The 14027-nt window shown below is 41.9% G+C and overlaps 1 protein-coding gene across 2 annotated transcripts in view; it reads right to left on the reverse strand.

Moving 5' to 3' along the window:
• Positions 1 to 1180: 1180 nt before the first annotated feature.
• LOC141055795 (uncharacterized) overlaps positions 1181 to 14027 on the reverse strand; it is an 87807-nt gene continuing 74960 nt past the window's right edge. The window contains exon 12 of one of the 2 annotated variants that reach the window (XM_073552508.1): positions 1181 to 3034. In XM_073552508.1, the coding sequence (XP_073408609.1) occupies positions 1983 to 3034 (1052 nt within the window). In that variant the 3' untranslated portion in view covers positions 1181 to 1982. Of the gene's footprint in view, positions 3038 to 14027 lie in introns of both variants that reach the window. The other variant, XM_073552507.1, reaches the window with a different exon arrangement.

The following is a 14027-nucleotide window of genomic DNA, read 5'->3' on the forward strand; positions in this document are numbered from 1 at the left end:
GTAAGCTGTAGACTGGACCGTGAGTCATTGGATGTGGTATATCTTGATTTTTCCAAATCGTTTGATACTGTGCCACACAAGAGGCTGGTACACAAATCTAAATGCCTGGTCTGGGGGAAAATGTGTGTATATATATATATATAGTATATTCTCTAACTGGGTCGCTGTGACCAGTGGGGTACCGCAGGAGCTGGTGTTGGGATTTATTCTCTTCAACATATTTATTGACGATCTGGTAGAAGGTTTACACAGTAAAATATCGATATTTGCAGATAATACAAAACTATGTAAAGCAGTCAATACAAGAGAAGATAGTATTCTGCTACAGATGGATCTAGATAAGTTGGGAACTTGGGCTGAAGGGTGGCAGATGGTTTAACAATGATAAATGTAAGGTTATACACATGGGAAGAAGGAATCAATATCACCATTACACACTGAACGGTAAACCACTGAGTAAATCTGACATGGAGAAGGACTTGGGGTTCCTAGTTAATGATAAACTTACCTGGAGCAGCCAGTGCCAGGCGGCGAAGGCAAACAGGATCATGGGGTGCATTAAAAGAGGTCTGGATACACATGATGAGAGCATTATACTGCCTCTATACAAATCCCTGGTTAGACCACACATGTTCCACAAAAAAACAAGACTTCAATTGCTATGTTGGCAAAAAAATAAAAAAGTTATGGCTCTTGGAAAAAGGTGACAAAAAGACAAAAAAATAAAAATATGCTCTTTATGGGTTAAAGTAAAAACCAGCAAAATCTGTGGAGGATTGAGAGAGCGGAAATGTTTAGAACATTAATTGGAAAGAACCCAACAGAGAGCTATAACCCTATATCATAAAACTTTATTATATGATAATGATTAAAAAAATGAAGAGGAAAATGAACAAATGATGCTTGCAGTTAATTGTAATAAACAGAACACACTGTCAGGATCCCACCGCTGACACCGATATGTCACGGACAGGGGGATGTGACCTTTGGCCGCACACGGCTATCACAGGCACAGGGGGGATTATCTTAGTTATCCCACTGGAATGGAAGGGGGGCCAAGCCCCCACACTGACATAGCATAGTTCAGTGTGTAAATAAAAGATTCTGCAATGTGATAATCTGGGGAATCTTACGTCATATTTTACATTACCATTACACACACATAAAACAAATACCGTAGTGAAGTATGAAATTAAAATGTTAATTACTTTATTAGCTCTATGATTTGAAGATTACAATGTATTGGCCAAACAAATAAATCCACAGAATATCTGAATTGGACGCCAGATAAAGGCCACGTTCCTTCACTATTTGGTCAGCATTTTACATCAGTATCTGTAAGCCAAAATCAGGAGTGGAATAATCAGAGGAAAAGTATAATAGAAACACGTCACCACTTCTGGATTTATCACCCACTTCTGGTTTTGGCTTACAGATACTGATGTAAAATACTGACCAAACACTCAACGTGTGAATGTGACCAAAGACTAAAACTATTATAATTTCTCTTTGTTGTCAATCATTTAATTCCAGAGCATTAAAAAAGACCCAAAACATTTATTAAAAAATAAATTAATAAAATTATAAATTTGGAATTAAGAGCATAAATGTGACATTGTTAAAAAAAGACAAGTGGCAAACCCACTTTAAGATATTGTTATGTTTACACTAGTTACATCAGAATTATTTGTCTAAGAAGTGAGTGGAATATACATTTCTCGCATTCAGTGTTTTACACTGAGAGATCTTTGATGCGCAATTAGATGTGAGTTGTGGTTGAAGCACACCACACGTGCGCTACATTAAAAAAACTTCTCCGTTCTCTGAGTCTTCTGATTTTTATTCAGAATTGATTTTTGAGAACAAGATTTCCCACATTCAGAACATGAGTATGGCTTCTCTCTTGTGAGAACTTTCTGATGTGTAGCAACATGTGATTTTTTTGGTAAAATATTTTCTACATTCTGAGCACGAAATGTCTTCTACCCTGTGTGACTTATTTGATGTGCATCTAAATTTTCCTTCTGTTTAAAAGATTGATCACATTGTGAACGTGAAAATAGTTTCCTTCCTGTGTGAATTCCCTGATGTCGTAAAAGAACTGATTGCTGGCCAAAATATTTCCCACATTCTGAACATGAAAAGGGCTTCTCCCCTGTGTGAACTCTATGATGTTCAACAAGATGTGGTTTCAACTTATAAGATTTACCACATTCTGAGCATGAATATGGCCTCTCTCCTGTGTGAGTTTTCTGATGACTAACCAAACCAGATGTCTGGCTAAAACATTTTCCACATTCAGAGCATGAATATGGCTTCTCTCCTGTGTGAATTCTCTGATGTGCACCAAGATTTGAATTATGTGCAAAACATCTCCCACATTCTGAGCATGAAAATGGCTTCTCCCCTGTGTGACTTCTTTGATGTGCCACTAAATCTGTCTTCTGATTATAAGATTTACCACAATGTGGACATGCAAAGGGTTTCTCACCTGTGTGAAGTCTGTGATGTCTATTTAGATCTGATTTATGGCTAAAACATTTCCCACATTCTGAGCATGAATAAGGCTTCAGCCCTGTGTGACTTCTTTGATGTGCCACTAAAACTGTGCTCTGTTTAAAAGATTTACCACATTCTGAACATGAATATGGCTTCTCCCCTGTGTGTATTTGCTGATGTGTCGCAAGATTGGATTTATGGTTGAAACATTTCCCACATTCTGAACAGGAGTATGGCTTCTCCTGTGTGTGAGTTCTCTGATGAGATGCAAGTTGGGATTTATAGTTGAAGCATTTCCCACATTCTGAACACGAACAGGGGTTATTTCCTGCATTAACGCTTTGATTTTGCTTCACAGTCTGCGGTGAACATAGGACCAACAGCAAAGGATAAGGTGATAGATCTTTGCTGTGAAGGGCTGAGTTTTCATACGGGTTAATGGTGTGCTGTTCATTTGCAACTTGTGTGAGCCCATGATCACTTGCTTTAAAATCTGAAGATTTTTGATGTCCTTCTTGGCTCGCAGCATAGTCACCTGCTAAGAATAAGCTCATTTTTATAAAGGCTTTCATAACAAATACAAGTCATGTACTCAGTTGTCTATTAATTACCTGATGAAGACAGCTAACAGATCACAATTTAATAGGCAGAAGTTTTTGATGTCTTTATTTTATTTATTATGGGTTGATTGTTACGAGTAGGATCACTACTACCAACAGGTGGCGCTAAAGAGTTCAAGATCTCTTCCTCTCTGAAGAGGCAATTTGCATTTTATTTTATTCAGCATCCTAAAAAGTTTAAATCTGCCTGTCACCACCCCCTTTCTAGTAAATTACTTAGTAGAAAATCATAAAGTCACCGATCGGTCAGTGTTATTTCATAGAATGTGTCTGTTTCACACCTTCCTTGACAGCCACACTTTTGCATTGTGCACAGGAGGGTAGTATGGTCTTGTACAAATTAGCCATGGCTTTAAAGTGAATCTTTCAGCAGGATTTTCTATGTAGTGTGACAGAAGCATAATCATGAGGTAGGCACAGAGACCCTGATTCCAGCAATGTATCACTTAGTTTACTAGGTGCAGTAGTTATGACAGTCAGTTTTCTCTGCAGCAGGTCTAGCATTGCTTCGTTGCTGAGCTGCATATAACCCCAACCAAAACTGTATAAATGTGTATATGAAAATGTGTATCAGACTTACGGAGCGCATTGGCATTTATATGAGAAATCACTTTTACAGTGTAAGGTTGTGGAGTCTCGACATATTGTAAAGGTGACTTCAGGCTCACACATAAACCTTAGTGTGATTGAGAAAATATTCATAGACCTTATATACAGTCATGGCCGAAAGTGTTGGCACCGCTGAAATTGTTCCAGAAAAAGAAGTATTTCTCCCAGAAAATTACTGCAATTACACATGTTTTGTTATACACATGTTATTGCCTTTGTGTGTATTGGAACAACACAAAAATACAGGGGGAAAAAAAAAGGCAAATTGGACTTAATTTCACACAAAACCCCCCAAAATGGGCCGGACAGTATTGTTGGCACCCTCAACTTAATATTTGTTTGCACCCTTTGGAATCAATAACTGCAATCAATCGCTTTCTATAGGCATCAGTAAGCTTCTTATACCTCTCATCTGGAATTTTGGACCACACTTATTTTGTACACTGCTCCAGGTCTCTCATTATTGAAGGCACCTTCTTTATACAGTAAATTTAAGATCTCTCCATAGATGTTCAATGGGATTTAGATCCAGGCTCATTGCAGGCCACTTCAGAACTCTCCAGTGCTTTGTTTCCATCCATTTCAGGGTGCTTCTTGAAGTAGGTTTGGGGTCATTGTCGGAAGACCCATAACCTAGGACGCAAGCTCAGCTTTCTGACACTCAGCACTACATTGCAACCAAAAATACTTTGGTAATCTTCACATTTCATGACGCCTTGCAGTCAAAGCACCCAGTGCCAGAGGCAGCAAAACAATACCAAAATACCACCATATTTGACTGTAGGTACTGTGCTCTTCACTTTGTAGGCCTCATACCATTTTTGGTAAACTGTAGAATGATGTGCTTTACCAAAAAGCTCTCTCTTGGTCTCATCTGTCCACAAGATGCTTTCTCAGAAAGATTTTGGCTTACTCACATTTTGACAAACTGCAGTCTATCTTTTTTATGTCTCTGTCAGCAGTGGGGTCTTCCTTGGTCTTCTGGCATAGCGTTACATTTCAACGGATAGTTCATACACTGATTCAACCTGCCATCAATGTCCAAGGAGATTAGCTACAGTGCCATGGGTTGTAAACTTGAAGATCATGTTGTGCACAATGGTCAAAGAAACATCAAGAATTCTGGATATTAACTTGTAACCTTGAGATTGTTGATACTGTTCAACAATTTTGATTCTCAAGTCTTTAAGACAGTTCTCTTCTCTTTTTGCTCTCCATGCTTAATGTTACACACAGTGCAAAGATTGAGTCAATTTCTCCCCTTTTTCTGATTTCAATATTAGCCACACCTGTTACTTGCCACACGTAAGTTTGAACAAGCATCACATGCTTGAAACAAAGTTGTTCACCTACATTTTTGGAATGGTGCCAACAATATCGTTCAGCCTATTTTTGGAGTTTTATGTGCAATTATTTCCCTTGTTTTTTCTCTGTTTTTTTTGTGTTGTTTCAATACACATTGTATACCAAAACATACTGTATGTAATAGCAATAATTTCAAGGGTGCAACACTGTCAGCCATGACTGTATGTGCTTGATTTCTTCTGCGTATAATGAAGAAAGCAAGTTAATTCTACACTAAGAGAACCTTGGTGGGCATAATCCATGGAAGTCCAGGTTTGGTGTAGCAAAAAAACCCTAGCTATTAAACTGTAGAAAAAAAGAGAGAGTTCATATAGATTTTCTGAACTTGTTAAACTGTTTGTTACTATCAGTTATTAGATTCTTTAGAAGGATGTAGATCTGAGGATTTATACTGATGGAATGTAGGCTGAACTGGATGGACAAATGTCTTTTATTGGCCTTGCTAACTATGTTACTATCAGTTATTAGATTCTTTAGAAGGCTAACTATGTTAAACCATCTAAGCATCACTAGAACACCCAGAAACAGGCATGAAGGATCAGTAGGATGATGGAAGCAGAAGTCAAGTAAACAAATGAACTTTATAAGCTTAACATAACAAGAACCAAATTAAATTTTCAAAGAGGCCCAAGAATTGCATTTAGTCTAAAGTCAGCCAGGTTATCAAGTTATGGACAACATACCGTGCTTACGCTCAAATGAGCCCCTTCACGTCAAGATCTGAACCTCATAAAAAACATTTCTAGTGTAAATTACAGTAGAACATGTTGCAATCTTTAGCAAGGTACAAAATAGATTTAATGAGAACCCTCACAATCTGTGGATTATAAATATTTACTTGAATACCATGCCTTCAAGTATAGATTGAAAACCTAGGTATGCCAAACTGGTTTTAGAGATTAAAATATCAAAAGTACCCCTAGGATTTTAGGCTTAATTCATTCCCTGACAGATAATCAAACTTGAGTAGACAAAGATATAAATATAAAAAGATCTTTGTTGTGGTATCTGGTTCTCTACCTGGGGTGTCCCATAAAGGCACACTCTTCTTAAGGGCCAATCACACTAAGCGATATCGCTATAATGTCACTGGTTTTGTCACGTAGCAGCGATATCGCTGTGTGGTACTTACCTCCGACCGGCTCCCCGCTGGTTATCGCTGATCGCGCGAGAACAGCCTGGGCTGTTTCTCGTCGTCAGCTTCCTGCTGTGGCGACGAGCGACGTGTGGACGCGGGCGGGAGGACGTCTTCATCGCCGTATCTGACAGGTAAGTAGCGACCGCCGACCACTGCTATGTTACTGATGGGATCTGCCTGTGTGGCTGCTCACTAGCGACCACTTAGCGATGTACCAGCGATCCTGACTGGGTCATATCGTTGTCGGGATCGCTGGTGAATCGCTAAGTGTGACAGTACCTTTAGTCCTTACGGGAAAAATATTAAATTGTGCCTCACAGCCTAAAAACCACTATAGTTAATGAATTCTATCTAGGAGAACTTCTGCTCGCTGCTTCCCAGATCCAATACACAAAAATTCCCATATGCAGGGGTGAACCTAGCCTCTGTGCTGCCTGAGGCAAAGTGCAGAACAGTGCTCCCCCCCATAGTAAATTTTTTCTAAATCGATAGAAATTAATCTGGTTCATATCCTGTAAAAATGAGGACAATAGTGGACATTTTAATTTAGAGAAATAGAAAAAGATGTCCAAATACAAGGATGCCACATGATCACACACATACAAGAACCTCACAGAGGAATCCAGAACAAGGGTCATCAATGGCAATGGCAGGCCTGGCACAAGCATACAGACACACAATGATGGCTGCAGAGCGGTGGTCCTGTAGGCAGACGCAGTCCTGCATCCTTATAGTATACACACAGTGGCAGACACCGATTGCCAACCTATTATCTCTGGCACACGCCTACAAAACTCTGGGCAGCTCCAATGTGGCCGCTGCCTGGCACTGACCAGTCAGACATGTCCATCATGCAGCACCATACATACAGTACACCACATGCAACGACTTGGAGTCTGAGCATCAACAAGCCGCCACTGCACTAAGGTGGTAAAATGGCGCGTCTTCACCAACAGACCACGCCTCCTTCTACCAAAACGCTTAGCCAATCACAAGCACCAAACACGGGGCTGTCCGGAGCCAATAGCAGGGACCTTCCTATTGGGTTTAACAAGGGATGTGAGAGCGGGAAGGGGGACGAGCGCAACCGACGCTCAGGAGAAACATGGCTGAATGCCTGTATGTACCGAGAAGCAGCACTGGACGTGGTGTATAAGTTATGAGCAATCAGTCCTGCAGCAGAGTCGTATCTCAAAGGGACAATGCATCCTGCACGAGGGCGTACAAAGAGATCATGGGGCCCCAAAGCAGAAGTTCTCATGGCTTCTCCCCCTCCAAAAAAAAAAAAAAACCTGTCTGGGACACATAAGTACATATCTCACAACTTTGCTGCCGTTGTAAAGTAATTTTCCTCCTATCGAAGCCCCCAGATTCCTCTTTCATTGCCCCCATAAAGTATGATGCCAACAAAGGTGCCCCACAAACACTATGACCCCCACAGTGATTCCTCCACACGCAGAATATGATGACCTTACTGTACCCCCTCAACTATCCCGCCACAGTACGATCCCCAACTGTGAGCCCCACATAGCCCTCCATACTGTATAAAGGCTTCCTCCTAGCCCTTCAAGTAATATCATGCCCCCCACAGAGCCCACCAAATATTATAATTACTTCCATATAATATAATTGGCTTCATATAGTCCTCCATATATTATAATGCACCCCCACATTCCTCCATATATTATGATGCATCATCCATAGTCTTCCATATAAGATAATGCACCCCCATAGTCCTCCATATAGTATATTGCCAGCGTGCAATATTGTATCAAAGGCAAGGATACAACCTTTGACATATATGAACGTCAATGGTGGTGAAGGGGTAAATTCCATTGTATACAGCACACACATACTGGACAACACATGCTCATTACAAACACATCATACAGTCACACAGACACACACATCATACATGTCCTTAGTCTTCATATACACATGCTATATAACAGATGCACAGCAGGTACACATCATATACACAGAACATGCATGCAGGACAAGTGTATATACACACACTTCAAAATGCTCAAAAAATATCTAAAACACACACAACCCCCCCCACACACACACACAGACACATAACCCACTCACACAGAGACAACCCACACCGACACACAACAGACAAACCACACAGAGACCACACAGAGAGACACAACCCATACATTACTCAACACAGAGAGACACAACCCACACGCAGACACACCACAGACACAACCCACCACAAAGACACACAACACACCACAGACACAACCTACACACAAATACGTAGATGCAGACACAACCCACACAGAGACACAACCCCCACAGAGAGACACAAACACAACCCACACACATACAACCCACAGTCACTCAACCCCGACACACAGACACACGCATAAACACAACCCACACACAACCCGCACACAGAATAATAGACACACAACCCACATACACACGCATAAACACAACCCACACAGTCAACACAGAGACACAATCCACACACAACCCACACCGACACACAATAGACAAGCCACACACCACACAGAGAGCACAACCCATACACCACACAGAAAGACACAACCCAAACACAAGCAGACACACCACAGACACAACCAACACCACAACGACACAAGACACAGAGAGATACAACCTACACACAAAGACAGAGAGACAACCCACACACAAGAGACACAACCCCCACACAAACACCACACACAGACATAATCCACACACAGAGACACAACCTACACCCACACACAGACACACAACCCACACCTACACACAACCCACACACATACAACCCACAGTCACACAACCCCCACACACAATGACACAGACACAAAACCCACACACACAGACACATGCATAAACACAACCCACACACAGTCAACACACACACACACACAACCCACACAACCCACACACCACACAGAGACACAACACACACACAACCCACACCATACAGACACAACCAAAATACCACCCAACACAGAGATACAACCCACACACACGCAGACCCAACCCACACAGACCCAACCCACACAGACAACCACACACAACAAGATACAACCCCCCACACAGACACACTACAACCCACACACACACAAACCCCAACACACAATGACACAGACACAACCCACACACACGCATACACATGCATAAACACAACCCACACACAGTCAACACAGAGACACAACCCACACCGACACACAATAGACAACCCACACACCACCCAGAGAGCACAACCCATACACCACACAATACAGAAAGACACAACCCACACACAAGCAGACACACCACAGACACAACCCGCACCACAAAGACATAACACACCACACAAGCAGACACACCACACACAACACACACAATCCACACCACACAGAGAGATACAACCTACACACAAAGAGGCACAACCCACACACATGCACACACAAACCCAAGCCACACAGAAAAACAACCAACAGAGAGACACAACCCACACACAAGAGGCAACCCACACAGACACAACCGCCCCACAGACACACAACAAACAGACAACCCACACACCACATAGAGAGCACAACCCATACACCACACAACAGAGACACAACCCACACACACAACCCACACCAGACACAACCGACACACACACCCACACCCAGACACAACCCACACCACACACACACACACACACCCAGACACAACCCACACCACACACACACAAACAACCCACAAACACAGACACAACCCACACAAACACATGGAGACACAGACTCCTCTGTGCTACAGGGGTGGGAGCTGGTGTACATGTGCAGCTTCCCCTGCTCGCAGCCGCTGAGCCCCACACCCACTCTCTGTGGGGACTGCCCAGCAGGAAATCTGTCACCTTGTGGGTTCAGGAGCTGCTTCTCCTCGGTATCTTCCAGCATACACAGGCTCCGGCTCTGATCTTATTTCCTGGCTTTCACTTCTTCCTTTCAAAGACGTGCCATGCAGGAGCACAGGAGCACTGGCCAATCAGCTCTTCTGTCAGTGATGTGAGAGCGTTCATTGGCCAGTGTTCTTCTCCTGCAGGACACCTCCCCTCTCTGAGTTGCTTAACCCCGATGGTAAAAGCTGCCACACACATCAGTTATCATAAGTGCATATTCCCCCCAGGATACAGCGGGCAGCGGCACAGCAGGAGAGAGCAGGACGTCAGGGAGAGAAGAGCGGCCAAAGGCAGGCACAAGCCGGCATCTGAATGAACGCCCCCGCAGATGCCGCCCCCTTTTTATCAGCAGGTGGTGCCGCCTGAGGCAACCAACTCAAGTTGCCTCATGATAGGTGCGGCCCTGCCCATGTGAACCTAGTAGGAAAAACTAGACTGCGTTTTTCGTTACTATTCATCATGTTTATACATTCTTATAGAGAAAGGTAGAATTATCCCATTCTTTATTATGACAAACTGTAATGGCTGCTTATAACACACTACACACATGGGGATTGACAAAAATATTCAATACTTGACACATCAGTGTTCTGGCGATAAGAGGGAGAAATCAAGGAGACATTCATTACAAAAATCAGTGAATAATGAAAAAGGACTGATCTGATAGAAATATTTTAAGAACAACACAACCCTTAGTCCATTTCTTCAAAAGAGGAAGTAACCCAGAAAGAAAGATCAATTTACTACTAGATATGATGAAACCATTCTATCATGCAACTCCAACTAGGAGGATTGATTTGGACCTTGACTGCCTACCAACGTAATACTAACATGCCCATTTTAAGAATCCACACTAGGAGGATTTACTGTTGATAAACAATCCATGCCCCAGTAAATCCACTTAATCGGGATTGATTGGAATATTGACTGTTTTACAACCTGATGCTAATGAGCCCATCTAACCAGGGCTGTGGAGTCGGAGTCGTGGAGTCAGAGCCCATTTTGGTGGAGTCAGAGTTGGAGTTGGTATAAAATGGACCGACTTCAACTCCTAAAATATATAATATATTGGGTATAGTAGTTTAATGCAGGGCTGTGGAGTCGGAGTCGGAGCCCATTTTGGTTGAGTAGGAGTCGGTATAAAATAGGCTGACTCATTCTCTTAAAATATATAATAAATTGGGTACAGTAGTTTCAATGCAGTTTGTGAGGAATATTTTTTTCATAAGAAATTGGGAAAGTTATGAAATGTCCTATTCCTGATCTAAGGTGTAGACTTTTAGCTGAGATGAGTCTGTGCTGCAGTTTATGTTCATGATAAGTATTGATAAGTATTGCAGCTCCTCCTCTACTGATAAGGGGAAAAAATAACAAAACACACAGGGAAGGAATGCCTGAATTCATCTAAGAACTTCTGGAGTTAACAGGAAAGCAGGATTAAGGTAAGTACTTCTTAAAGCATTTCTAAACTTTCAATAAACTGTGCATAAAAACAATAGTCCAGTATATGTTGTCTCTGTATGCCTGATGTTTTAGTTTGCATTTCTTCTTAGCTCGTGTTTGGAGAAATTAGCTGCTCTGATGACTTATATACAATGTGTGTTGCATATTATAGTGCTGTAGCAGCCCGCCTGAGAATACTATGGGCGTCACTAATAGGTTGCAAGCCAGACACTTTGCATCACACTTACATGTGTGACTGACGTCCTATGCAAGCCTTAGCTATGTGCATTTTTTCTACTAGGCAGCCAACCCCTCCATGGTTTGGTAGGTGTGGGGTGGTTGTTTCTATCAGTACTTTGCACCTGAGCTGCCCCTTGCCTTTATTAGTGGAGTCCCGCTGCATCCTGCTATATGTGCATTTTGTCATCAGACAGGGTTTTGGGAAGGCCATATCTTGTGGTGTGAGTTTTTAATAATGCTTCAAACATGATAAGTACAATTAAACTGATGAATGAGAATAGTGAAGGTGAACAGCAGCTAGAAGAACATTTCACATTCAGTATGTTGGAGATGGAAGGCCACAGTCCTGTTCCCATAAAGGAGGAACAAACAGATATTACTACAGAAGGACAGCAAAACGATTCTTTACAATTACATGATCTTGTTGAAGCTGCTTCACACCTCTTTCACCACATGCTCTGTATTGTGCACACGCTGTAGCTGGCAATTACAGATATTCTGCAAGAGGGACATGCTGGAACTCTGATTAGCAAAGTGAGGAAATTGGCTATTGCTGCCAGAACCCCGAAAATTGATTCCATCTTGAAGAGACGTGCTGGAAAAGGGGCAATTGTGGTTCCAGCCACTCAGTGGGGCAGCAACTATTTAATGATTGAGCGATTGCTTGAGCTGAAACCCTTCCTTATAGATATGGCCAACCCTCAGGTAACACTACATGAAGGTCAATGGACACAGGTGGCTGAATTGAAGGAATTGCTTCATCACCCATTTAGGCTATGTGCCCACGTTGCAGAAATGCTGCAGAAATATCCGCAGCATTCCGCAACTCCCTGCCGCGGAATTCACATGCTTTTTCCCACAAAACACTAGCATTTTACATGCGTTTTTAGCTTGCAGAATGCTAGCGCTTTTCCAAGCGATTTGAAACATCACTTGGAAAAGTGATTGACAGGTTGGTCACACTTGTCAAGCATAGTGCTTGACATGTGTAACCAACTTTTTACTATTAATACTATTCAACAAGTTAGGCCTAGAAAGATGGCACTTCCCAATAAGCATATAAACCAAACAGATCAAGGAAGCATATAGCCATAAAATAACATAGCTTTATTGAAATACATACCAAAAAAGACATAGACAATCATTAAAAAGAGATAGATATCCAATAAGATACCAAAAGTACATATGCATAGCAATTATGTAATATTGTGCCTAAGGCCTCTTTCACACTTCCGTTTTTTACAATCAGTCACAATCCGCCAGGTTTTGAAAAAAAACGGATCCTCAATTTTTTTTTGAGGATCCGTTTTTTTCCCATTGACTTGCATTAATGGCGGATTGCTGTCCGTTGCATCCGTTTTTTGTGAGGATCCGCCAAAAGTTGCTGTCCGTCACCATCCTCAAAACGGAGCTTGTAACGTTTTTTTCTCTGGCGGATCCTGCAAACACTGATTTAACCCGAATTTCTTTCTGGGTGCCGGACACACAAAAAAAAAAAAAAAATCTCTCTCTCTCTCTCTCTCTCTCTCTCTCTCGGCCAGCGATTCCTTTAAATTTCTTCATTTTCAGGATCCGTCTGAAAACGGATCCTGTGCCATCGGTTCACATCACTTGAGAACGGATCCGCTTGTCCGCCTTTTTGGCGGATTATAACTGATGCAAAAAAAGTGAAGTGTGAAAGAGGCCTAACGCTACACCAAGGGGTACACTCATGAATGTCCAAAAAGTACTCAAAGAGTCATAGTATAGTACAATCAGTGTTCAATAATATAAGATACCAATAGAAATGTGACATACATGATATGTATACTGCATAAAACACCACTGATATATGTCATGGGAGTGCAGTTCCTCTGCAAGCTATGTAAATGCTATGGTTAAATTACAACTATGCGGGTAAGTACCCATCAGAAGACATTAGTATAAGAATATAGTAAGTCCCATAGTTCAGACTGCAAGCAGAAATCACACTATAAGGTGCATAGCCATAGTGTCATAATATAAAAATCAAATAGCAACTGAATACATGACAATATATATCAGAGGCTTTGATTAAAACTATACCGGGATGGTTAGCTCATAAGATTCCAGCATAAATGCCTAAGTAAATGGCTCATAGGGTTCCTACAGTGCACTAATCCTATTCCCTTAGTGTGCTGCAGCAGCCCCAAAGAAACATAGTAACAAGCATACGACCTTGTGGTATCGCGGTTCCCAACGCGCG

This window comes from Dendrobates tinctorius, unplaced genomic scaffold, assembly GCF_039654945.1.
Source record: "Dendrobates tinctorius isolate UK_male_01 unplaced genomic scaffold, ASM3965494v1 ptg000192l, whole genome shotgun sequence".
Classification (NCBI taxonomy): Eukaryota; Metazoa; Chordata; class Amphibia; order Anura; family Dendrobatidae; genus Dendrobates; species Dendrobates tinctorius.